General features: G+C 37.3%; 2 protein-coding genes across 7 annotated transcripts in view; both read left to right on the top strand.

Annotated features, from left to right (window-relative positions):
- LOC6051347 (dynamin) overlaps positions 1-24,711 on the top strand; it is a 515,697-nt gene that overhangs the window by 389,627 nt on the left and 101,359 nt on the right. The window lies entirely within an intron of this gene.
- On the top strand, positions 18,699-20,638 carry LOC119769756. Its single transcript, XM_038263310.1, has 2 exons — positions 18,699-19,684; positions 19,774-20,638. The coding sequence occupies exons 1-2, from the start codon at positions 19,052-19,054 to the stop codon at positions 20,374-20,376; spliced, it is 1,236 nt and encodes a 411-aa protein (XP_038119238.1). The 5' UTR covers positions 18,699-19,051; the 3' UTR covers positions 20,377-20,638.

Here is a 24,711-nt window from a genome sequence, read left to right as displayed (position 1 = left end):
AAGTATGTCTCCAAAAATTTCTTCAACGGAACAACAGAATGCGAATGAAATTCTAATTTATTGTCAGAATTTCAATCGCATGAAAAGCCCAGGCAAAATGAAGGAAATTTCTTTAAACATTCTCTCACATTCTTTCGACATTATTCTTGGAACTGAAACTAACTGGGACGAAAGCGTCCACCCTGAAGAAATTTTTGGAAACAATTATTTTGTATTCCTAGGCAATAGAAATTTAAATCTCAGTCAGAAAAAGTCAGGAGGCGGCGTCCTCTTAGCCATAAATGCCAGACTTAATCCAAAAGAAATTGTAACTGAAAAACATTTTCAATTTGAACAAGTCTGGGCCAAAGCCACTATTGCAGGCCAAGTACACATTTTTGCATCAGTATACTTTCCGCCGGACCATGCAAATAAACAGTCGTATGAACTATTCTTTAAAACAGTAGAAATCATAACATCAAAATGGAACCGGAAGTAAAACTTCACATTTATGGCGACTTTAATCAAAGCAAAGTCGAATTTATATCTGACCAAGAAAATGAAGCAATTCTTCTCCCAGTCATTGGGGAAAATGAAACTTTGCATTTTCTCTTTGACAATATTGCAAATTATAGACTTTTCCAAATCAATCATGTAAAAAACCAAAGAAATTCATTTTTAGACCTTTTATTCACTAACTGTATTGAAGACTTTTATGTACAAGAATCTGTAACCCCCCTTTGGAAGAATGAAGTCTTCCATAAAGCAATTGAATATTCTATTTATGTCCATAAAAACACTTTGCCCATTGACTGGGAATATGAAGAAGTCTTGGAATACAATAAAACAAACTTTGTAGAAGCCAAACGTAAACTACTTGCAATTGACTGGCAAAATTTATTTAATAATGAAGGAAATGTCGACGAATTAGTAGGAAAATTCTATACGGAAATTAACACTATAACATCTGAAACCATACCTACTAGAAGAAGACGACGTAATAACACAGGCAATAAATACCCAGTGTGGTTCACTCCACAACTAAGAAATTTAAAAAATAGAAAACAAAAAGCCTACAAACTATACAGAAACAATACAAATGACACAAATCTTCTGAATTATCTGAATATTTCCGACCATTTTTTTTCGGCACTCAATTCTGCCAACGAAGAATATAATAGTAAAGTCGAATCTGAAGTCAAATCATGCCCGAAAAATTTCTTTAATTACGTAAAATCCAAATCCAAAAGTAGTAACTTCCCATCGCAAATGCATCTGGACGAAAATGTAGGCAGTAACTCAAAAGAAATTTGCAATCTTTTTTCAAAATTTTTCAAAGAAGTATACACCTCATTTTCCGAAGAAGACCGCGACCGCGACTACTTTTCATATATACCGGAATTTCCAAATGACGTCTCAGTCAATTCTTTGTCAGAAACGGAAGTACGCCAGGCATTGAAGGACTTAGACTCATCAAAAGGACCAGGACCCGACGGAATAGCACCTGCATTCCTAAAGAACCTTGCAGAAGAATTGACATATCCACTGCATCATCTTTTCAACATGTCAATAAATACTGGAAAATTTCCACAAACATGGAAAAAGTCTTTTTTGGTGCCTATTTTCAAGTCAGGCCCAAAATCAGACATACGTAATTATCGCGGAATTGCCCTTTTGTCTTGCATTCCAAAACTTTTCGAATCTATTATAAATGAAAAAATCTTTCAGCAAGTAAAAAACCGCATCACATGTAAACAGAACGGCTTTTTTAAAGGCCGCTCTACTAGCACCAACCTTTTAGAATTTGTAAATTTTACACTGAATGCAATGCATAATCGCAATTTCGTAGAAGCAATTTACACAGACTTTAGTAAGGCATTTGACAGAATCGACATACCATTATTAATCTTCAAACTGCAGAAAATTGGAATTCAACCGAATCTTTTGGAATGGCTTAAGTCATATTTGACTAAGCGCGAACAAATTGTTCGCTTCCAAAATGTACTATCGGAATCAATTCACGTCACCTCTGGGGTTCCGCAAGGATCCCATCTAGGACCTCTTCTTTTCATCTTGTATGTAAACGACATTTCCTTCATTCTTAAAAAAATTAACGTACTTGTATATGCAGACGACATGAAATTGTATATGGAAATAGGAAATGCCAATGACAGTCATGTATTCCATAACGAAATTAATCTTTTCTACACATGGTGTAGTAAAAGCCTACTCCAATTGAATGTAAAGAAATGTAATTCCATTGCCTTCAGCAGAAAACATGAAACACCAAACATAACAGTATTATTAGGAAACCAACCAGTAGAAAAATGCAAAGTAGTACGTGATCTAGGTGTCATCCTAGACTCACAACTAACTTTTGTAGAACACTATAACACAATAATAAACAAGGCAAAAAGTACATTAGGCTTTATAAAGCGCTTTGCATTCAACTTCCAGGACCCGTATACTATTAAATTACTCTATATAACGTATGTCAGGCCTCTCTTGGAATACTGTAGTATCGTCTGGAATCCATACTATGCCGTACACCAAGCACGTATTGAATCTGTCCAAAAACAATTCTTACTGTACGCACTACGTAAACTTAACTGGACTGCATTTCCTCTCCCATCGTATGAAGCACGCTGCATGCTCATAAACATACAATCATTACAAGAACGTCGTAAATTTGCCATGCTCTCTTTCATCAACGACATTATTTCTCAACGCATACAGTCAGCAGCATTATTTTCAGTAATACGCAATAGTATTCATGAACCAAGCCGTACTCTTAGACATTCAAAACTTTTTAGAATAACTGCATACACGACAAATTATTTAAAAAATTCGCCATTAAATCAAATGATGCGCTTTTATAATGAAAATTCACAGTACATACATTTCGACATGTCTAAACCGGAACTACGAAGAAATCTGTACAATAGAAATAATATCTAGTATGTAAGAAAATTGTAAGTAGTCTACATAAGCTTGACGAATGAACAATAAACAATTTATAAAACGAGGCTACTTAAATTAACGTTTCATTGAATAAGTTTGAATTAATTGTAACTGAATTAGTTTATAACATAACATGTTACTGAACAAATTTTTTTCATTTCTGTTAAATTATTGGCACTATTGCATAGTTTAAAAAAAAACTCCCGGGTCCCGGGAATTCCCGGGAAATATCAAAATACTACTCTCGATTCCCGCGAAATTGAAAATCTCGAGAATCGTCACCCCTCTACTCATGCTCATGCTCATGCTCATGCTAAATACGGGTTTACTTTGCGTGCGTTTATGTTCCAAACTGCCACTTGCGAGATTTTTGTTTTTGTTTATTTTATTTTAGTTTGATTTTTTGACGTCTGTTCGCCGTCCTATGATAAAAGTTAAATGATAGTATAAGCCAGGGGTGATCAAAGTATGGCCCGCGGGCTAAACGTGGCCCGCGAGGTAGTTTTTTAAACCCGCGGACCCTTTTTGCAAGATCATGTAAAGTGGCCCTTTGACTAGTCCGCAATATGATTTTATAATTCTTAAAAATTTAGCTTATATTTATTTGTGTTCATATTAAAGAAATTATATTGTTCATATTAAGGGGTTACATACATGTAGAAAATCACAAAATTTCATATTACAGAAAATGTATTAAATCCACTTAAAAGATGATTTTCAACCACTCCTGAAAGTTTCATGAAGATATTTCATGTTTAAACTGAGTAAGAGACGATTTACGCTCAAAATTTTGCCATGCGCAAAGCCAACTGTCTAACTTTCTGAGCGTTTTTCTCTAAACACCAAGTTGATTTACGGGTGCCACGATATCTCGAGATGGGATGGACCAAATTGGCTGAAATTTTGGGTGAAGACTCTCAAGACATATCCCGTGTGCATGACGAAGCCCGATTTTGAAATTTTGCATTTAGAAAAAATACAAAAATCAAAAACTGGCAATTTTTTATATGAAAAACATAGAAATATTTTTATCTTTTTTTCAAATAAACTTTTTGAAAATCGGCCTTCGTCATGCACACAGGACCGGTTTAACGAGTCTTCACCAAAAGTTTGAGCCAATTTGGTCAAAGCAGTGTTGAGATATAGGCAATCAAACGTCATAATTACGCCCCACTAGAGGGCGCTGAAACTTGGGGTGATGTTTTCATTATAACCTACAGCGCGTAAGTTGGTTTGCAATTTAAAATTGTTTTATTTCATCATAAAATCAACATTAATAGCAAATTATACCATTTTCAGGTAAGAAATAAATAGCTTAATTGATATAAACGAAAATATTTTTGTGATGGCCGATTTAACCTGTTCATTATCTGATTCAAAATAAGGGAATGTTTTAATCAACCAAAACCTAACTAATCAATTGAGAATGTAGATTATTCAAGTGAACAAATATTTTTTGAAGTCACTTCTACCATAAAGGCAAAGCTCTGCTTGAAAAATGGTAATTGGAATGATTTTCAAAATTTGAAATCTAACCTCATTCTCGCGTTTTCAATCCGGATCTCAGAATTTTCAATGAAAAAGGCAACTTAGCAAAAAAATCAAAAAGTCAATCGATAGAACTTTTTATTTCTTCGTTAACTTTATTTTATTCCAAAAGATCAATTTTCTTTTAAAAAACATTAAAATAGTTTTCACTCGCCTTTGCACTTATCGCGCAAAAACGTTAACGTAACCTTGCACTAAAGTTCTCCTACTCGGATGTAGGTGGCGAATCGAGTTTTTAGCTTTGGTTTTGGGGGCCTATCGTGGCACCCGTTTTTTGAAACTGTTAACTTCAAATAGCTATATCTCGGCAATGATACAACCAAATGTCTTCAAATTTGTTTTGATAATAGTTGAAAATGTATATTTTAATGTCCTTGTCCTTTCAAACGACTCCGACTCCGACTCCGACTCCGGCTTTCTCAGATTAGTCGACTCCGACTCCGACTCCGGCTCCGGCTTTTAACAAATGGTTGGCTCCGACTCCGACTCCGACTCCGGCCTACCAACTCTACCCGACTCCGACTCCGACTCCAGCTTTCAACAAATGGTTGGCTCCGACTCCGACTCCGACTCCACATATTTTTAAATGTTTCAAAAGTTAGTTAACTATTATTAGTTAATTATTTTTAAAACATTGATAAATAGGATTATTTGAATACCGTCAGTGGGGGTGACTATGGGTCAAAAAACGATACACGATCTCGAAATTTCTTAATAACAAAAACAATTTAAATAACATCGAAAATCTTTCAACGTAGATTTGCTCTTAGATAGTTTACTAACATTTTCCCAAAATATGGTGGATTTTGATGAACACTACCTTAAATGCCAATAGTTTGAAAATTAACCCAATCCCACCCCTTAGAGGGGGTGACATTGGGTCAAATGAAACTAAAATGATGCTCAAATACAACGATATGGTAAAAACAAGTCATCCAACAGCGTTTCTTGTTGGAGGGAATCATATTGACACGCTACAATGTTTGAAGTGGAGATTTTCAAACATTTGGGTAGTTTTCGAGCAATTCTCATTTTTGGCCAAAAAAGTACCCCAACTTTAGACATCTGCCAAAATAACAGGATTTGTTCTAGGAACGAGATTTTTTCAGCGAAGTCATTTTAAGATGTCCCCTACACAACTCCTTTAACAGAATTCAGTTTCATTGAGAATAACCTGAAAAATGGTAAAATCCGTAAAAATCACTTTGACCCAATCTCACCCCCAGACCCAATGTCACCCCACTGATGGTACTCTCTAAGCGTCATGTTTTCTCAAGAAAAATAAGTTAAGTAAAAGTAAAGTAAAGTAAATAAACGGAAAAAGTTTCTAGGTTACAAGTTTTATACGTTATGGAAACAGAAATAAAAAAAAAACTTCAGTTTAAGAGGCATTTTGAGAAGAACAGTTTTGTAAGTAAATTTGGATTGATTTGCTTAACCTCAAATTTGAAAATATTTTTTTCAAAGCTAATAAATTTAAATATTAAATTGTTATTTTTGAAAGAATAACTAAAAGAAACCTGGCCTTAATGATCTATTGAACATTAAAATTCAATTTGCTCACTTTCAGGCTGACATTTGTAAGAAGCACAGTGACAGGCACCTTGTTTTTAAAATGACAATTTAAAAAAAAAAACATTTTTTTTTGTTTTTTTTTAAGACATACATGGACATCACGCCATGGCTGAAGGAGATTATTATTGCAAATCAATGTATCTAAACAATTTCTTCGTGAAAAGTACGCTTAAGATGTCCTTTTCAAATATCTGTGACATGGAAAATATTTTACCCTGGAAATTTTTAATTTATTTTAATTTTAAAATTTTATATACTTTAAAGAGGAGGCGCACGATACTTCGTGAATCTTCACCTAAAACGAAGCTTTATGAATGATCTTGCGCCTCCATCGAAATATATGAAAAAACTTAAAATATAATAAAAACAAATATCCACAAGTAAAATATTTTCTAGGTCACAAATATTTAATTTTTTAAGGTACATTGTTATGCAATGATTGTCACCTTGCGTCATATTGGCGTGGGACATACAGTATGAGAAAATTCGTACCAGTTGATAATATTTTGATTTTGTTTTATGTATAATATTTGAAAAATAAATTAAAATCCTACATTTTGTTCTATAAATTTTTTTATTAGTTCATTTTTCTCTGAATTCTTGTGATTTGTTTTTTTTTGCAACGATATCAAAATAGTTTAACTAAAATCAACATCAACATCAACAATCAATGATTAATTCAAAATTTGTTAGTTTCAATTATTTTAAATGCAACATATTGATTTTCTTGTACTTAGTGATAAACAAAATGCGCATGTTGAGTTCCAAATAAGAGATTGTTATTATCGTTGATTATTTGTTACAAAAGTTAAACTGTCAGTGACTCTTTTTCGATTTGCAAGAACAGTGATTACTATTTTTAATCTTTTTATGTACCTCGTACCAAGACATATGCTATCGGGGTAAAAGATGACTGTGTGTGTACTTTTTTTTAGAAATATCTGGATGAAATTTGGTCAAATTTGAATTGAAAGCATACATAAATATAGGCAAAAGGAAGCATTCAAGAATCAATTAGATATGACTGACTACATAACCAATATTTTTTTTTTATAATTTTTTTAAATTATGATACTACATACTTGGGTAAGAGGTTATCATTTAGTGATTATAGTGTAATAACACAATTAGATCTTTTCAATCACAATAAAAAGCTTCAAAAACACAATGGCATCTGATAAATCAATTAAAATTATAAGATGTTTTGTAAATTAAGCTGTTGTATAGGAAATACTGAACAATAAAAAAACATATTTTTTGTTGAATTTAAGATAACTCCGGCTCCGACTCCGACTCCGGGTTATCAGAAATCCTCGGCTCCGACTCCGACTCCGACTCCAGCTCTTAAAATTTAGCCGACTCCGGCTCCGACTCCGACTCCAGCTGTTAGAGATTTGACGACTCCGACTCCAGGTCCCCAAAAAGACCCGACTCCACCGACTCCGGCTCCGACTCCGACTCCGACTCCACAGCACTGGTAATTGTCATTTCAAAATATTTTTCTTGTATTGGAGCATTTAATTTTAAATTATGTTAAATGTATTTTAAAACGGGTACATTGTGAACTATCATTAAGTGTTATGTTAATCATTATATTTTCTTAGTCTATTATTATGTACATCTTCAAATTTGTTTCCATTTTTAATAGTGGTCGTTTGATCGCTGTTAAATTTAATGATATCATAAGGGCCTCGCCACTTATTTTGTAACTTTTGACCAATTCCTGTTTGTACCATTTGTACCAAAACTCTATCTCCCCACATTGGTACCCAATCATTTGTCTTTTTGTCATAAATTTCCTTTCTCTTTTCTTTTGACAATATTAAGTTGTTTCTAGCAGTTTCATGAGCATCCTTGAATATATCTTTCATTGAACAAATATAGTCGTCATAATTTAAATCTGAATCATTGATTTTATAAATTGTGCTTGGTATTGTAGCTTTTCTTCCATACAAAAGTTCATAGGGAGAATATCCAGTTGATGAATTTTCTGTAGTATTGTATTCAAACATAAAATATGGTATCAATTCATCCCAACATTGTGGATCTTTGCCAATAAAATTTCGTAAATAAATTTTTAACTCTCTATTTGATCTCTCAACTAAATTAGCTTGAGGATGATATGCACTTGTAACGATCTTTTTAATGTGTAATATTTTGCATGTATGTTGCAATAATTTGCTTACAAAGTTCGTACCTCGATCGGTTACAACTTCTTTAGGAGCACCAAATTTACATACAAAGTTTTCGACAAAAGTTCTAGCAACAGTAGTACTTTCTTGGTTTTCCATGGGAGCTACAATCAAAAATCTTGTTAAATCATCTTGTATCACAAGTCCACAATTGTTTCCATTATTAGAAATTGGTAACATAACCACATCCATATAAATTTTATCAAAGGGTTCATACGATGTTGTCGTAATTTTCATTGGCATCTTATTTGCTGGCCATATTTTATTCTTTTGACAAGAATCACATTGCTTTACATAATTCAAAACATCTCTTCGCATATTTTCCAGCCCGGGAGCATGTTGACAGCTCCCATACAAACTGAGCGTACCTCTTTTTGTGGGCCCAGTGGGCCTAAGATGGCGGCCTTTGATATCATCTAGCCAAACATTTAAAAATGGCGAATAGTTTAAATTAATATAGTTTTTGCCTACTTTCGGTTTAAAACGACAAAATAAGCATTCTAGAATCATTTTCTTGAAAAACTTGTTTAAAGATACGTCACGTTAAAATATTAGTCTCGAACAGTTGGAGGGAGCGTGCCGCGAAAGCCGTCACGAAAAAAAAGTTTCCCATGCAAATTTTGAGTTGCGTTTTTAATGGGCGGACTCCGACGAGGTCCACATGCCATCTGTCGGTGGATACGCGCAACTCAAGAAAACTGTCATGTTAGAGGACGGCTGATATTTTCCCATGTAGATAGAGGACTCATTCTTTTAATCATTCGTTTACCTCCGACATGACCACCCAACGGTGCGTCGTGAAAATCTTTAAGCACTTGATCTCTTTCTTCTGGCTTTACATAAATTCGTTCATTTTCTGTTGCATATAGTGTAAATGACTTTGAACGTTTCATTGCAAAAAATCGTAATAAGTTTAGTTCCAACTCTGTTTTAAATATTCTATAAGAAATAATTTGTATAACTGATGCATCTTTAGCAAAATCAGGATAATCTTTAAAGCTTTTAAATAAACCATCGAAAAATTCTTCATTTTTAACTGCTGAACGATATGTTCCATTCAAAATTAAACCCCAAATTTTCTTTTGCGGGAATACAAATATATTTTCCTTGGTGTAATCCTTAATACCATGTGGAAGGTCAATGTATTTACTCAATTCATTCTGTACCGTAACACTGTTTAATATCATAAATGTAGCTTCGGCTTATTCAAATGGTATAATATTTTTAGAAAATTTTAAAACGTTAAAATCGATATCTGTATCTTGGAAATCCTTGTAGGTAAATGTTTTATCGTTGCTATCATCGTCATTATCTAAATTTATGTCAATTTGTTGAAGTCCATTCATATTATTATTCCAATTAGTATTATTTCTAGATGAATTCTGTCTGTTTGGAGTATTTGTTGAGTTTTGATTATCTGAAATATTTTGTCTATTTTGTTTTGCTTGTTGACGAGTTGTAATTGCTACTAATTTTGATGTCTGTTTATCATCTGCATGAATTTCATCATTATTTAAACGTGAGAGAAAATCAGCTACCACATTTTCCTTTCCTTGCTTGTAACGAATTTCACATCCAATTCCTTGGATTTTCAAACGAAGTTTTGTCAAAGTTGGTGATGTTTCCTTCAAATGCCATAGAGCTACTAACGGTCTATGATCTGTGTAAACGATAAAATCTTGGTTGTAAATAAAATGTTTGAAGTGGTCTACTGCCCAAACAATAGCAAGTAGTTCCTTCTCAATAGTAAAATAGTTTCTTTCAGTCCCGATAAGCGCACGACTTGCATAAGCGATGGGGTGATCATTTGACTTCTCATTAGTAAGAACTGCTCCGATAGCATAATCGCTAGCATCAGTTGTCAAAACAAATTTGTCATTGTAGTTCGGTCTAACTAAAACTGGTTCTGAAATTAAATAGTTTTTTAATTCTTCAAAAGCATTTTCGCATTCTTCTGTCCAAATAAATTTCTCATTTTTCTTTAATAATGCATTAAGTGGCTTGCGTTTATCTGCAATGTTTGGAATAAATTTTCCATAAAAATTAACAGTTCCCAAAAATGATCTTACATTTTTAATCGTCTGCGGCCTTTTCATGTTTTTGATTGTATCAATATTTTCACTAGTTGGTCGAATCCCTTCTTCACTAATAATATGACCTAAATATCTGACTTCTTTGTGTAAAATTTTACATTTTGATGGTTCAACTTTTAAATTATGTTCATGTAATGCATTCAAAACTTTATATAAATTTTTTATTGTGTTCTTCGATAGTTCTACCAAACACAATTATGTCATCCAAATATACAAACGCATTAACTGGTTGTATTTCGTAAATAAGTGTGAATGTAAATTTTTGAAATGTTGATGGACTATTTTTCAGTCCCATTGGCATTCTTAAAAATTCATAATGTCCTAAAAATGTTGAAAAAGCGGTTTTCGCAGCATCCTTTGGGTTAATTGGGATTTGATAAAATCCTGATTTCAAGTCAATAGTTGAGAAATATCGAGCATCTCCAATACTGTCCAAAATTTCGCTAATAAGCGGTATAGGATACACAAATGGTTTAGTAATTGTATTTAGGTCTCGAAAATCCACTACAATTCTGTAGCGTGTGTTGCCTTCGGCGTCTAAGTCTTTCTTTGGGATGCATAATACCGGTGCATTCCACGGACTTTTACTTGGGCGTATTATCCCTAATTTTAGCATTTCTTCCACTTGTTCTTCTACGTGTTTCTTAGTGGCTTCAGGAAATCTATATTGTCTTTTATTAATTGGAATTTCAGTTGTTGTCTCTATATCGTGCATGGTTAAATTAGTATAAGTCAACTCGTCACCCTCTAAATAAAATATTTCATTAAAATTATTCAAAATATTATTAATTTCTTGATTGATATTACCTTTCAAGTGGTCTGTTTTAACCAATTCATAAATTTTTCTCATTCTTTCGTTGCCTGTAAGTTTCTCATGCTTCATGTTTTCAATCACATCATAATCCCGATCGTTTTTTAAATTCATCTCTTTTGGGTAATCTTGGTTATCATCATCAATTTCAATTTGATCGTCATAATACTCTTCAATGCATGGTTGAATTCTGCCATTGCCGCCATTGTCATAATCATAGTTATTTTCATTATTTTCATCATAATTTGTATTAAAATTTGCTTTTTTACCTGTCATATTTACTTTGTTTATATTTTCAATGTCATTGTTTCTAAATAAATTGGTCATTTCATGATTATTATATTGCATATTATTTGTGTCAGGCGTTCGTAAAACTATGTTGTCGAAACTTTGATTAATATATAAGGTGTATTTCTTTAGAAAATGTGCTCCAAGAATTGCTTCATCAGCGAAATGCTTCAAAATGTTGAACTTTTCCTCGTATTTTGAATTTCCTATCAATAAAATCATATTTACAGATCCTACTGTATCTTCTGCTATTCCATGAACCCCTCTAATGGAAATTCTATCGTTGAAATCAATGTTAGTTAAACGCTTATTACTAACCACATCCCATCTTACAAAATTGTTACATGATGCGGAGTCAATTATAAATTTGTGAAATTTTGTTGGCCTTGCCAAGGTAGCAATATTTGCATAAAATATTGAATCATTATTGAAATTGATTTTTAATGTTTCATGTGGTGGAATGTATTCGTTAAATTGCATTTTAAAATTATTTGGAATTTGATTTTTATTGCGTCGACTATTTGTATAAGTTCGTTTAAAAGTGCTCTTTGCCGTATTCGTTTTATAACATTCATAAAATTTGTTAGCTTGATAATTATTTCTTTGATAAAAAATTGTATTTTCATTGTACCTGAAATTTCTGAATTTTCTGTCAAAATTACGGTTTGAATTTTCAGTACTAGCAAGTAACCTTTGATCGAGAGTTCTTAAAGACTCTCTCTCAATTCGTTCATTTTCTAAAAATTCTAGCAAATTTTCCAACTTCATATGACGGTTATTCGTGGCAATTTCTTTGATTTCATTATTTATAATTCCAACTATGAAGTGGATTTTTAAGCTATAAGCTGTAAATGAATTTTCGTTGTAATTTTGATCAATATTTATGATTTCGTATTTTATGTCAAGAACTCTTCCTGCATATGATTTAAATGATTCACCCCGTCCTTGTTTCAGAGTTTCAATTTGTTCAATTATACTACCAAAAGTAGTTTTGATACCAAACTCTCTAATTAAATTTGCCTTGGTTTCTTCCCAAGTGTTTGCATAAATTCGTTTAATACGAGCTGCTGCTTTAAATTTTAGTTTCATAAAAACAATATTTAAAAATTTACTCTGATCTTCGCCTTCAGGAATTTGATCAGCATAATAATCTGTTAACATTAAAAATTGGTCCAGTGAGTCTAATGACCCATCAAATTCTGGAATAAGCTGGATTAAATCCGTCATCTCCAAATTCGCCATCTTTAACGGTGCACATCAACAAGAGCTTTTGCACCAAGATTTTTGTTACAGATATTTTAGTATTTTCGAAACTACGGGAACTATCGATATAATGTTTTATTCATCCCCTAAAGTACTGTCTACTAAGTGATTTACAACAAAATTTGCCTGTTTTTACAATCAGATTTGTGCAGGATTGGGTCCGTAAGTTTGTCAATTTTGGCATAAAAAGACAACAACTTCCTTGGTTGCTGTGCACCCTTTTAAGCGTGTTTTTAACTATTTACATCAACTTTTGTTTACTCACCCTAAACTGCCAGATTTCCATGGTCGTCTTCTTGGGTGTTTGATGCGGCTGAATTTCGTCTCCAGTTGATCCAGATGATTTCGTCATTGTTGAATCCCTAGTGTTGTCCATCGTTGGCCGGTTTTGAAATTTTCGATGCTTCTGCCATTGGTCGAGCCCGTTTTGGTTCCATCTCGTACTGCTGCACATTTGCTACCATCTTAGAACTCCTCACATAACATTTTCTTCAATTTAACGATTTTTTTTTGCACTATTTTAACTGTTTGTTACTTCGCGAAATCATTTTGTTCATTAACTTTCACACATAGTCACATTTTCAACTCTTGGTTTTGTCCAATCATAATGGCGTGTCCAAACACACACAGCGTTGCTTTCCGCTAGTCACCACCTGAACGGCCCGAGCGGTTTAGGCTTTCAGGATTTTTGTGATATTTACTTGTAGAGTCAAAACAGATCAGTAAACTTCACTTATTTGTGTATTACACTTTTTTAAAGATTACATTTTTGCGGTAACACTCTCAACTTTTACGCGCACGATCACATCACTCAACTTTTTGTTGCTAATTTCATTAAGACCTTCGTCGAGCCAATTCTCTACGTTGAAGCCAGACTTGTCCTCCAGACCTCTTCGCCGAGCCATGCCAGACCCCGAACTCCTAAGTCCCGGGTGGACTCTTCACGGCGGCTAAGTCCCGGCGGACTCTTCACAGCGGCTAAGTCCCGGCGGACTCTTCACAGCGGCTAAGTCCTGACGGATTCTTCACAGCGGCTAAGTCCCGGCGGACTGCGGCCTCCACCGCTAAGTCCGGCTGGACTGGGGCCTCTGCTACTGGTGGCTGCTGGCGGGTCCGGCTGGTCTGGGGCTTCTTCAGGATCTGGAACTGGACTGGGCTTGAACTGGCTGGAACTGACTGGAACTAACTGGAACTAACTGCCCTCCTCAAGAATTTTGGGGTTTTTATAGTCAGTCCCCGAAAACTCTACTAAATTTTGTTCTACTAAAAGTGGTCCGTTTCGATGAGAAGCATCGATGAACCTCATGAATTAAATTATGCAGACCTCTGCAATTCTTCATGACTTTCCGTATGGTGTAGTGAGTACACCTCAAAATCGGAAGTCATGGGTTCGATCCATTGTCGTGAAACTTTAAATTATGTTATTGGAATATCAAAATTATGTTCCTAAAACATTCTCAAAAATGTTGGTCAATAATGAGAAGGTCCAATTCTCCATTGAACAAACATGCCAATGAATTTGGTTAAGCCACACCCTCAATTTCCCCTGTAGAATAACATCGCACATTCATAATTGAAAGCTTAACCATTTTTTTGATTGCCTAACAATTGGCGAAATTTAATAAAGGGCTTTTCAGGTGAGGATGACTCATGATCCACACCTGTACATAAGCTTAATTATTTGTCGCGCAACGCGAGTCGACGGGTAAAATTATTTATGCTTGCGTAAGCGCGCATGGTCAGAACTGTGGTGAGGATCGAAAAATGGACAAATTTAATGATTTAAATTTGAGGTCGCTGCAATACATAGCAGGTACGTCATTTCTGCCTCCGCAGGTAAATAATGTGATTTTAACCAAGCGTATACGTGAAATCATTAATTTTCTTGCATGAATCAAAATGTTCAAAATGGCATAACTCAAAAAGTGCACATAAGTGCACTTTTAAATTTGGAGACAAGTTAGGACATGAGCATGAGCATGAGCATGAGAGATCACCCATGGTTGCCCCTCCGTTGCTGAACAGAACCGTAATATCCTTTCAGCACTACTGATTATAGGCTTCGACGATCTAGTGGTGTTTCCCTTATCAACAGCATGTATGAATGCGCTGAAAAGATAAAACACCATGATTGCTAAAGCTAGATCAGTTGCGAATATGTAACAGTCATTGGCCACCAACGGCGCCCGCCATGTCAGTTTGTAGACCTCGATTTTAAGGGACGGGAATGTTAGTTAGCGCAGGTTGCTACTAGGGCAGCTGATTTACTCTGTGCTTACACCCCACAAGCGCCAGGAACCTGAAAACTTGTTAGTAGGATAAGGTGTTTGGTCAGGATTCATCATAGAAGATGATGATGCGACCCAAAATCATAGTGTTTGTTGAAAGATGTTATATATTATTCTCAAGGCAAACAATCGGATGCTGCGGATGAGACATTTCCCGTTTATCTGTTGTTAAATTTTAAATGAAATGGTTTAGTCTTAGACAGCCGGCTGTGGAAAGATAGAGCCAAAATCATTTGAAATTAATGAATGAAGGATTGAACAGTGTAATTTTTAACTTGAGATGATTTTACGAGTTTTAAATGATTGATGTTTAGTGAGGTACTGGTTAACGTTGCGAACGACGAGTTACAATGTTTATCGAGCTGAAATGGTATGATAGGGTTTTGTTGTTGTTGAAAACCGACAACGGACGAAAAATTTTGCGACCCTACGAAAAGGCATCGCAAATCGAACTGGCTAGCTGTCATCGGGACAGCCAAAGCCAGCCGCTTCTCACACGCACGCGAAAAAAAAAACGAAAAGCACACTGCGACGGACGCGAAAAATTTTGCGACCCAACGAAAAGGAATCGCAAATCGAACTGGCTAGCTGTCATCGGGACAGCCAAAGCCAGCCGCACCTTCACACGCACGCGGAAAAAAACGAAAAGCACACTGCGACGGACGCGAAAAATTTTGCGACCCAACGAAAAGGAATCGCAAATCGCACTGGCTAGCTGTCATCGGGACAGCCAAAGCCAGCCGCACCTTCACACACACACATACGCACGCGGAAAAAAAACGAAAAGCACACTGCGACGGACGCAAAAAATTTTGCGACCCAACGAAAAGGCATCGCAAATCGAACTGGCTAGCTGTCATCGGGACAGCCAAAGCCAGCCGCACCTTCACAAACACACACGCACGCGGAAAAAAACGAAAAGCACACTGCGACGGACACGAAAAATTTTGCGACCCAACGGAAAGGAATCGCAAATCGAACTGGCTAGCTGTCATCGGGACAGCCAAAGCCAGCCGCACCTTCACAAACACACACGCACGCGGAAAAAAACGAAAAGCACACTGCGACGGACGCGAAAAATTTTGCGACCCAACGAAAAGGAATCGCAAATCGAACTGGCTAGCTGTCATCGGGACAGCCAAAGCCAGCCGCACCCTCACACGCACGCGAAAAAAAAAACGAAAAGCACACTGCGACGGACGCGAAAAATTTTGCGACCCAACGAAAAGGCATCGCAAATCGAACTCAATTTGGAGACAAGTTAGGACATGGTTCAAATTTTAAGCTGCAAAATTTTCAGATCGCACAAATGCACAAAAAGTACTCCATTAACAAAGTTGAAAAAAACTAAATTTTGAATAAAAATCCATATTTTTTGATTTTTATTTTTTTTAGCCTGTAAAAGTGTGTTTTGTAAAATGTTATTGAAAAGTTGAATCAATTACCTTTCTGAATATATATAATGATGCAGGAAAAAATACATAAACAGCTACACAGTACAACTATGACAAATAATCACTTTTTTGTCAAAAAACATGTTTTTTCTTACCATTTTCGCCTTTGAAGGTCTGCAATTCAGTGAATTTTGAACCTACAACTTTCAAACTCCGGATTTTTCTTAGTTAGAATGTTTATTTTCGAAAAAAAAATACCAAAAAAATAATTAGAGTATGTCGGTTTTTCGATTTATGGCCGCCTGAAACCCCATAGTGCGTACGCTGGCCAGCTGCAGGAACGGCTGCGCTCGTCTTCTTCCTCTTTTCCTGCTCCTCGAGCTAGGACTTGCGCGCGACGCATCCGCGGTAATTACCGGTATGGTTACCGCCACAGTTTGCGCACATTACGCGCGGCTTGGTTTGTTCTGCGTTTCCCCCAAGTACGCCTTTCATGGCAGTGCGCACATCTCCGATAGGTGTGACTCACCGCACTTCACGCAGCGGGGCTGGAGGTTGCAGTTCCGCGAGTCGTGGCCGAATTTCTGGCATCGGTGACATTGCGCTGCGTTCGTCGGATTTTTGGAGTAAAACCGTCCAACGCCTTAGTCCGCCGCAGGTCTTGAATTTTGACGGTGCCGCGGTCGAAGTACAACAGGTACAGTGTGTGTGTACCTGTGTCGGTTGTCTTCCGCGAGAGGACTTTTATGTCTCGCAGCGTTATTTCGACACCCGAGAGGTGCTCCTTGAGAACGGAGGTCGGACGGTCTTGGTACCCCTGCAAGACGATCTTAACAGCGGTCTTCTGCACGGGTTCGAATGTGTAGAACTTGAAGTTTTTACGCTTCAATTTCTCCACAACCAGGTCGAAGTTCTTTTGGTCAAATGTGACCACTTGCACTGACGGTTTACCTATTTTGAGGCAGTACACGAGGCCTTCCAGCTGCTTGTCAACATCATCCGCCAACGAGTCCAAAACGAAAATTGGTGGTGGTCGTCGTTCCTTTGGAGTAATTACTTTTTTTTTGCGTCGGCACTTTTTTCCGTGCACGACCATCGTCGTCATCGTCGTCGGTAGTGCTACCGTCGGTGTTGTTGTAGCTGCTTTCCTCGTCACTCAGTCTCGCGAACTTGTTACTGGTGGGAATGTTGGCGACAGATTGCCGGAAGTAGCTGAACGGAGCCTTATAGGGCTGCGGCCCTGGACACGGTAATTAGGGTGTAATAACTTCGGGTCGAACCCTTTGGCGCACACACAAAATTGGATTGAATATTATTAAATTGTTTAGATGTTTCATTACAATATTAGCATAGTGTCCAAGGTGTGTAAATACTTTTTTTACATACTATAGGTACGTTTTATAAAATTAGAAATACTAAGTATTTTACAGAAAAAATCTTCGAATATTCATATCAGTTAGTTGTTGTGTTCTTTTGAAAATATGGATAATAATACCGTAGTGTACGATTTAACGAAGCACTATTCTGAAAACGTGAGAACTGCTTTCAAGTATATTTGTAAGAATTACAACATTGCAGATCCATCACATGAACAACTCAGGGAAAAACTACGCATATTGTTCTGTAGCTTTAAAACGAGGTATACAAAAGCCAATAGAAGAAGTTCATATTTTGAGTCATCTAACAACAATTGGTTACATAGTGAGTTTGATTTAGCAGAATTTAGCAAGTGGATCGACGAAAAAACGTGGACGAGAACCCATAAAATGTTCAATAAACCGTCTAAAATTCTAAAACAGAGTCAGATTTGCGATCCCTTTCCGTAGGGTCGTAGAATTTTCGCGTCCGCCGTCGGTGTGTTTTTCGTTTTTTTTGGCGTGCGTGTGTGCGTGTGAAGGTGCGGCTGGCTTTGGCTGTCTCGATGACAGTTGAGCCAGTCAGATTTGCGATCCCTTTCCGTAGGGTCGTAGAATTTTCGCGTCCGCCGTCGGTGTGTTTTTCGTTTTTTTGGCGTGCGTGTGTGCGTGTGACGGTGCGGCTGGCTTTGGCTGTCTCGATGACAGTTGAGCCAGTCAGATTTGCGATCCCTTTCCGTAGGGTCGTAGAATTTTCGCGTTTGCCGTCGGTGTGTTTTTCGTTTTTTTGGCGTGCGTGTGTGCGTGTGACGGTGCGGCTGGCTTTGGCTGTCTCGATGACAGTTGAGCCAGTCAGATTTGCGATCCCTTTCCGTAGGGTCGTAGAATTTTCGCGTCCGCCGTCGGTGTGTTTTTCGTTTTTTTGGCGTGCGTGTGTGCGTGTGAAGGTCCCGATGACAGCTAGTCAGTTTGATTTGACCCTATCAACACCCTATCATACCATTTCAGCTCGATACACATCGAAACTGCGATCCCTGTTGTGTTGTGTGCGAGTTGAAAGAACGTATCGCGCTCAGTTTTCTTAAACTTTAATGTGATTTTTATCCGTGTTAAAAGTTTCCCAAGTGATAGAAATTTGATGCTAGCGAAAGATTATCACAAATACTTTCTGCTAGTGAAGTTGGATTTTCGATTAGTGGAGAATTTGTGAAGTTATTCTTGAGGAAAAATCCTGAAAATCGTAGCTAAGTCTATAGTTTATTCACTTGTGTACACGCGACCTACGGGTCGAGGCACACAGCGAGATGTCGTTGGCTGTGCCATGTACTGTGTGTAGCAAAGCTATCAAGGAAGAACAAGAAAAAGTGATGTGTTTTGGATCTTGCGGCAAAATAACGCACTTGAATTGCTGTGGAGAAGTGGATAAACACGGTTTCAAGGCCATTTCAACAAACATTGGAATAAAATATTTGTGCCACGGTTGCCGCAAGACCCAAACGAGCTACAACTGTGTGCTTGAAAAATGCAATGAAATTATGAAAAACATGGAAAACATAAAAAACGATATCAATGAAAAATTGCAAAAAATGGAAGAAAACATAGCTGAAAAAATTAAAAGTGACATGTCTAACATGTTTACAAAAATGTGTGAGGATCAAAACAAATCAGAGGAAAAAAGGATGGAAGCTTTTAAAAATCAAATTAATCAATGGTTTGAAGAAAAAAAGGAAAAACAGTGGATGCTGCAAGTGGTCGCATTCTACGATCTCAAACAAAAAATGGCAAGAATGCAGAAAATCGATAGTGTAATCATTGTGAAACCGAAAGCTGATCAAACCACTCGTGAAACAAAACAAGAATTGCGTAGCCAGATCGATAGAACAACCAACAATATCAGTTTAGTGCGAGAAGGAAACGGTGGATCGGTGATTTTGGGTGTTAACCTTCGGGAAGTCGCGTGTTTTCGCCTTTCTTACAAGTGCCCTTACAAAGTGTGTACAAAGTACACGTACGCGACCTCCGGTGGGTTAAGCAAGCTGATCAAGTTGAGTCAGTGATTAAATCAGTGCAGGAAAAATTCGGTGAAAAGTACGAAGTGTCAGTTCCCAAACCCAAGAATCCGCGATTGAAAATCGTTAGCGTAGAAGATGAATTAAGTGAAAGTGAATTAAAGGAGAGTTTGGTCGACCAGAACGAGTTGTTAGAAGAGATGGAGCTGAAACTGATCACTAAATACCAGAGGGAAAATGCAGCTGGGTACATTTCGTACACGTATGTGTTAGAAGTGGATGCAACTTCACATGAGATCATGCTAGAAGCCGAACGAGTCAACTTTGGCTGGGAACGTTGCAGAGTGATAGAGTGTTTCGGAATAATTCGTTGCTTCAAGTGTTGTAACTATGGACACAAAAGTACAGAGTGCAAAGGAAATGAGGTGTGTGCTAAGTGTACTGGGCAACATAGAACAGCAGAGTGTACATCTGAGCGGGCGAAGTGCATAAACTGCGAACGGATGAACAAGTCTAGGAAGCTGAACTTAAGCATTGACCACTTTGCGTTCAGTCATGAATGTGCCATTTACAAAAGACTAGTCGCGAGAAAACGTCAGCAAATTGAACACGATCAATAGCAACCAGTTCCATCAGGGAGATATCCAGTGATTTGCCTTAATTGTGGTGGTTTGTCAGCAAATTTTGTAGAAGTGAAGTTGTTGATCGAATCTGTGAAACCAAAGCTGGCCTTAATTACCGAAACACACGTGATACGAGAAATGGAAAGTGATCAGTTTAATATTAGAGGTTACACGCAGTTAAACTGCTACTCGTCCTCGCGGCACACTGGGGGAGTGTTAATCTATGTCCATACGAGTGTTGGTTACAGTACCTTGATAAACAGCCAAAAGGGTAAAACTGGCTTCTCGCTATTGAAGTTCGCAAGGGAATGAAACCCGGACGCTTTGGTGTGGTGTACCATTCACCCAGTGAAAGTGATTCAGTGTTCCTAAACATCTTAGAAGATGAGTGGCTTGAAGAGTTCTTGGATCTGTCGAAGCAAAATATTTTAGCAGGAGATTTTAACATGGATTGGTCAAATGCAACAGATTCACAAAACTTGAAGCTAGTAACTGAAGCTGTGGGACTTAAGCAACATGTGAATCAGTACACCAGAATAGCTCGCTCTAGTCAAACGATGATAGATTTAGTTTTCTCTAACTGTGATATCAATGTTTGTGTTGTCAATGATTTTAAAATATCTGACCATGAGACTCTTTGTTTGTCCTTTCCGAACGAGACCGATGCATGTGAAGAAACGTTAGTGAAGATAAAATGTTGGAAGAATTATTCACGGGGTGCCTTATTGGGTTTGCTGAGAGGAAAAATGGCAGCTGTAAGATCTGCTGAAAATATCCACGAGCAAGCAAACTGTCTGGTTCAGGTGATTCGCCAGTGCGTCGGAATGTTGGTAGTTGTAAAGTTTGTGAAAACGAGAAAATCGAACAAGTGGTACACAGTTGAGTTAATGGAAATGAAAAGAAGGCGTGATAAACGATACCAACATTACCTCGAAGGGAAGTGTGAATGGACTTCTTATAAAGTGATTCGCAATGAATACTCCTGTGCCCTCAGACGAGAGAAGAAAGTGTTCATACAGCGCTCGATAGAACAGAACAAAAACAACACCAAAGAACTTTGGAGAATTTTGAAACGATTGATAAAACCGGAACAAGCACCATCAAACTGTGTGAACTTTGATGGTACAGATATCCGAGAAGAAAGTCAAATAGCGGACAAGTTCAATTCGTACTTTGTGGATAGCATTGAAGAAATAAGTAGTTCAATTGAGGATATTGCAGAACCAAGTGCGTTGAATGGCTCATTCACAGAAGCAGAGTTGAAATGTTTCTCAACAATAACTTTGGAAAAATTGCGCTCCGTTGTGTTGTCTTTGGAAACCAAGTCAGGTTCGGACGAAATCAGTTCACGTGTGTTAAAAGATTCGTTTGATGTTGTGGGAGAGTTTCTGCTCGAAGTGATAAACACGTCCTTGGCCTCGGGTGTAATGCCGTGTTCATGGAAGGAATCAGTTATTGTGCCAATAGAAAAGGTTCCAGGAACGACCAAGTCAACTGAATTTAGACCAATAAACATGCTCCCTATTTATGAAAAAACTTTGGAACTGATTGTGAAAGAACAGATGTTGAACTATATCACGAGTAACAATCTGTTAGTGCCAGAACAATCGGGGTATAGAAGTAACCATTCGTGTGAAACTGCGTTGAACCTCATTTTAGCTAAATGGAAAGACGATTTAGAAAAGAAATCTAAAGTTATCGCAGTGTTTCTCGACCTAAAACGTGCGTTTGAAACAATATCTCGGGAAAAGCTCGTAAAAGTCCTCGCCAAGTACGGTTTGAAGGAAAAAGCACTTGAATGGTTCTCGTCGTACCTGGAAACTAGAAGCCAAAAAACGAAATTCAACTCTGTGATATCTAGTCCGCTAGAAACCAAATTTGGTGTCCCACAAGGCAGTGTACTTGGCCCAATCCTGTTCATTCTGTACATCAATGACCTGAAAAGAGTGCTCAAATACTGTGATATAAACCTTTTTGCTGACGATACTGTGATATTTATTTCTTCCGACAATGCTTTTGCTGCTATTCAAAAACTCAACTGTGATCTGTGTAATCTGTCCAACTGGCTTAAACATAAGAAACTAAAACTAAACATCTCGAAAACAAAGTGCATGATAATAGCCAACAAAGCAGTGAATGATCATTGGAATGATGTGAACATTTCTGGAGAAGTTGTAGAACGAGTCACGGAAATCAAATACCTTGGCGTGTTGATAGATGATAAACTGAGTTTTAAGCAGCATATTGACCACATAGTGAAGAAAATTGCGAAGAAGTTTGGTGTTTTGTGTAGATTGTCGAAGGAATTGTCACAGTGGAGCTTAATATTTTTGTACAAAGCGTTGATATCTCCCCATTTCGATTTTTGTCCCTCAATTGTGTATCTGGCAAATGAACAACAAATGAATAGACTGCAAAAACTACAAAACAAAGTGGTGAGATTGATTCTCAAGTGCAACAGAAGGACACCTAGGCGAGTTATGCTGGATACGCTGCAGTGGCTATCAGTGAGACAAAGAGTAACGTTTTTGACATTAATGTTGGTGCACAAAATTGCAAAAGGAAAAGCTCCAGAGTATTTGAATGAAAGGATAAAAAGGGGACGAGACATACATTCACATAGAACTCGGTTTGCAGATGAAATAAGAACTGCTTCGTTTTCACTTGCATCTTCACAGAACTCTTTATATTATAAGGGCATAAAATTATACAACAATTTGCCAAGTGAAGTGAAAAATGAGGACAATTTTAGTGTGTTTAAACGGCATTGTTTGTGTTTCGTTAAGAATAATGTTAATTTGTGAAGTTCACGTGTGTTAAATCCCTAGAGGGTTGCTGTGAAGGAGCCACGTTATGACAGTCGGCATCCGTATAACGGCACACGTCTCTTTGGGTGCACGAGAACAAACGTCTCTGGGCCGCGTATGTGAAGTGTTATGTGTATGTCAATGAACTTTTTGTTCCAGATGATGATGAGTGAATCATTGCACGTGTGTTAAATCCCTAGAGGGTTGCTGTGAAGGAGGCACGTTATGACAGTCGGCATCCGTATAACGGTACACGTCTCTTTGGGTACACGAGAACAAACGTCTCTGGGCCTCATATGACAAATTGATCAAAAGCAACGCGACTCTGGGCGCGGTAAAACCCTTGAATGGACTCATATGTGTGTGAGATGGGGCGGGGGGAAATAATCTCAATACCCAGATGGTCCCTGTTCAATGCAATGTTAAAGAAATAAAGGTTTTTTTGATGGACGCGCATGGTTTAAAACAAGAGAATAAATACATAAATAAATAATCAAAAACATAGTTAAATTACAACAATATCTAACAAGATAAATAAACTTCATGTAATCCCATGGGCGGGGGTTAGTGGAGGGCCATCATCATCATCATCATCAACTCGTCGTTCGCACCGTTAATCAGTACCTCACTAAACATCAATCATTTAAAACTCGTAAAATCATCTCAAGTTAAAAGTTACATTGTTTAATCCTTCATTCTTTAATTACAAATGATTTTGGTTCTATCTTTCCACAGCCGGCTGTCTAAGACTAGACCATTTCATTTAAAATTTAACAACCGATAAACGGGAAATGTCTCATCCGCAGCATCCGATTGTTTGCCTTGAGAATAATATATAACATCTTTCAACAAACACTATGATTTTGGGTCGCATCATCATCTTCTATGATGAATCCTTACCAAACACCCTATCCTACTAACAAGTTTTCAGGTTCCTGGCGCTTGTGGGGTGTAAGCACAGAGTAAATCAGCTGCCCTAGTAGCAACCTGCGCTAACTAACATTCCCGTCCCTTAAAATCGAGGTCTACAAACTGACATGGCGGGCGCCGTTGGTGGCCAATGACTGTTACATATTCGCAACTGATCTAGCTTTAGCAATCATGGTGTTTTATCTTTTCAGCGCATTCATACATGCTGTTGATAAGGGAAACACCACTAGATCGTCGAAGCCTATAATCAGTAGTGCTGAAAGGATATTACGGTTCTGTTCAGCAACGGAGGGGCAACCATGGGTGATCTCTCATGCTCATGCTCATGCTCAATAAACCGTCTAAAATTCTAAAACACCCCAAACATCGTTTTTTTTTTATTTGGAGAGGGAGGGGGGTAAAAGAGGTTCGGATGGCTTACAGGAGGATAATTAAAACACGTGTGTTACGTTTAGAGCGGTTGTTAAAAGACTAAGATTTTATTGTAAATAAAGTAAACAGGAACAGCTGCTGACAGTTCTGTTGGCGCAGTAGCGCGCAAAGGTAAAGGCAGTGGTTGCCATCTCAACACCCCTGCTCAACCACAGCACCGTCC

Source organism: Culex quinquefasciatus, chromosome 3 (assembly GCF_015732765.1).
Source record: "Culex quinquefasciatus strain JHB chromosome 3, VPISU_Cqui_1.0_pri_paternal, whole genome shotgun sequence".
Lineage (NCBI taxonomy): Eukaryota > Metazoa > Arthropoda > Insecta > Diptera > Culicidae > Culex > Culex quinquefasciatus.
The sequence above is the reverse complement of the archived record's forward strand: the minus strand, read 5'-3'. Positions and strand labels throughout refer to the sequence as shown.

What these genes read in the sequence shown, in the direction of transcription:
- LOC119769756 (XM_038263310.1), top strand. Translation starts at nt 19,052, where the DNA reads ATGTCGTTGGCTGTGCCATGTACTGTGTGTAGCAAAGCTATCAAGGAA. An exon ending in GTGGATCGGTGATTTTGGGT is followed by an intron (nt 19,685 to 19,773) that starts GTTAACCTTCGG and finishes GACCTCCGGTGG; the next exon opens with GTTAAGCAAGCTGATCAAGT.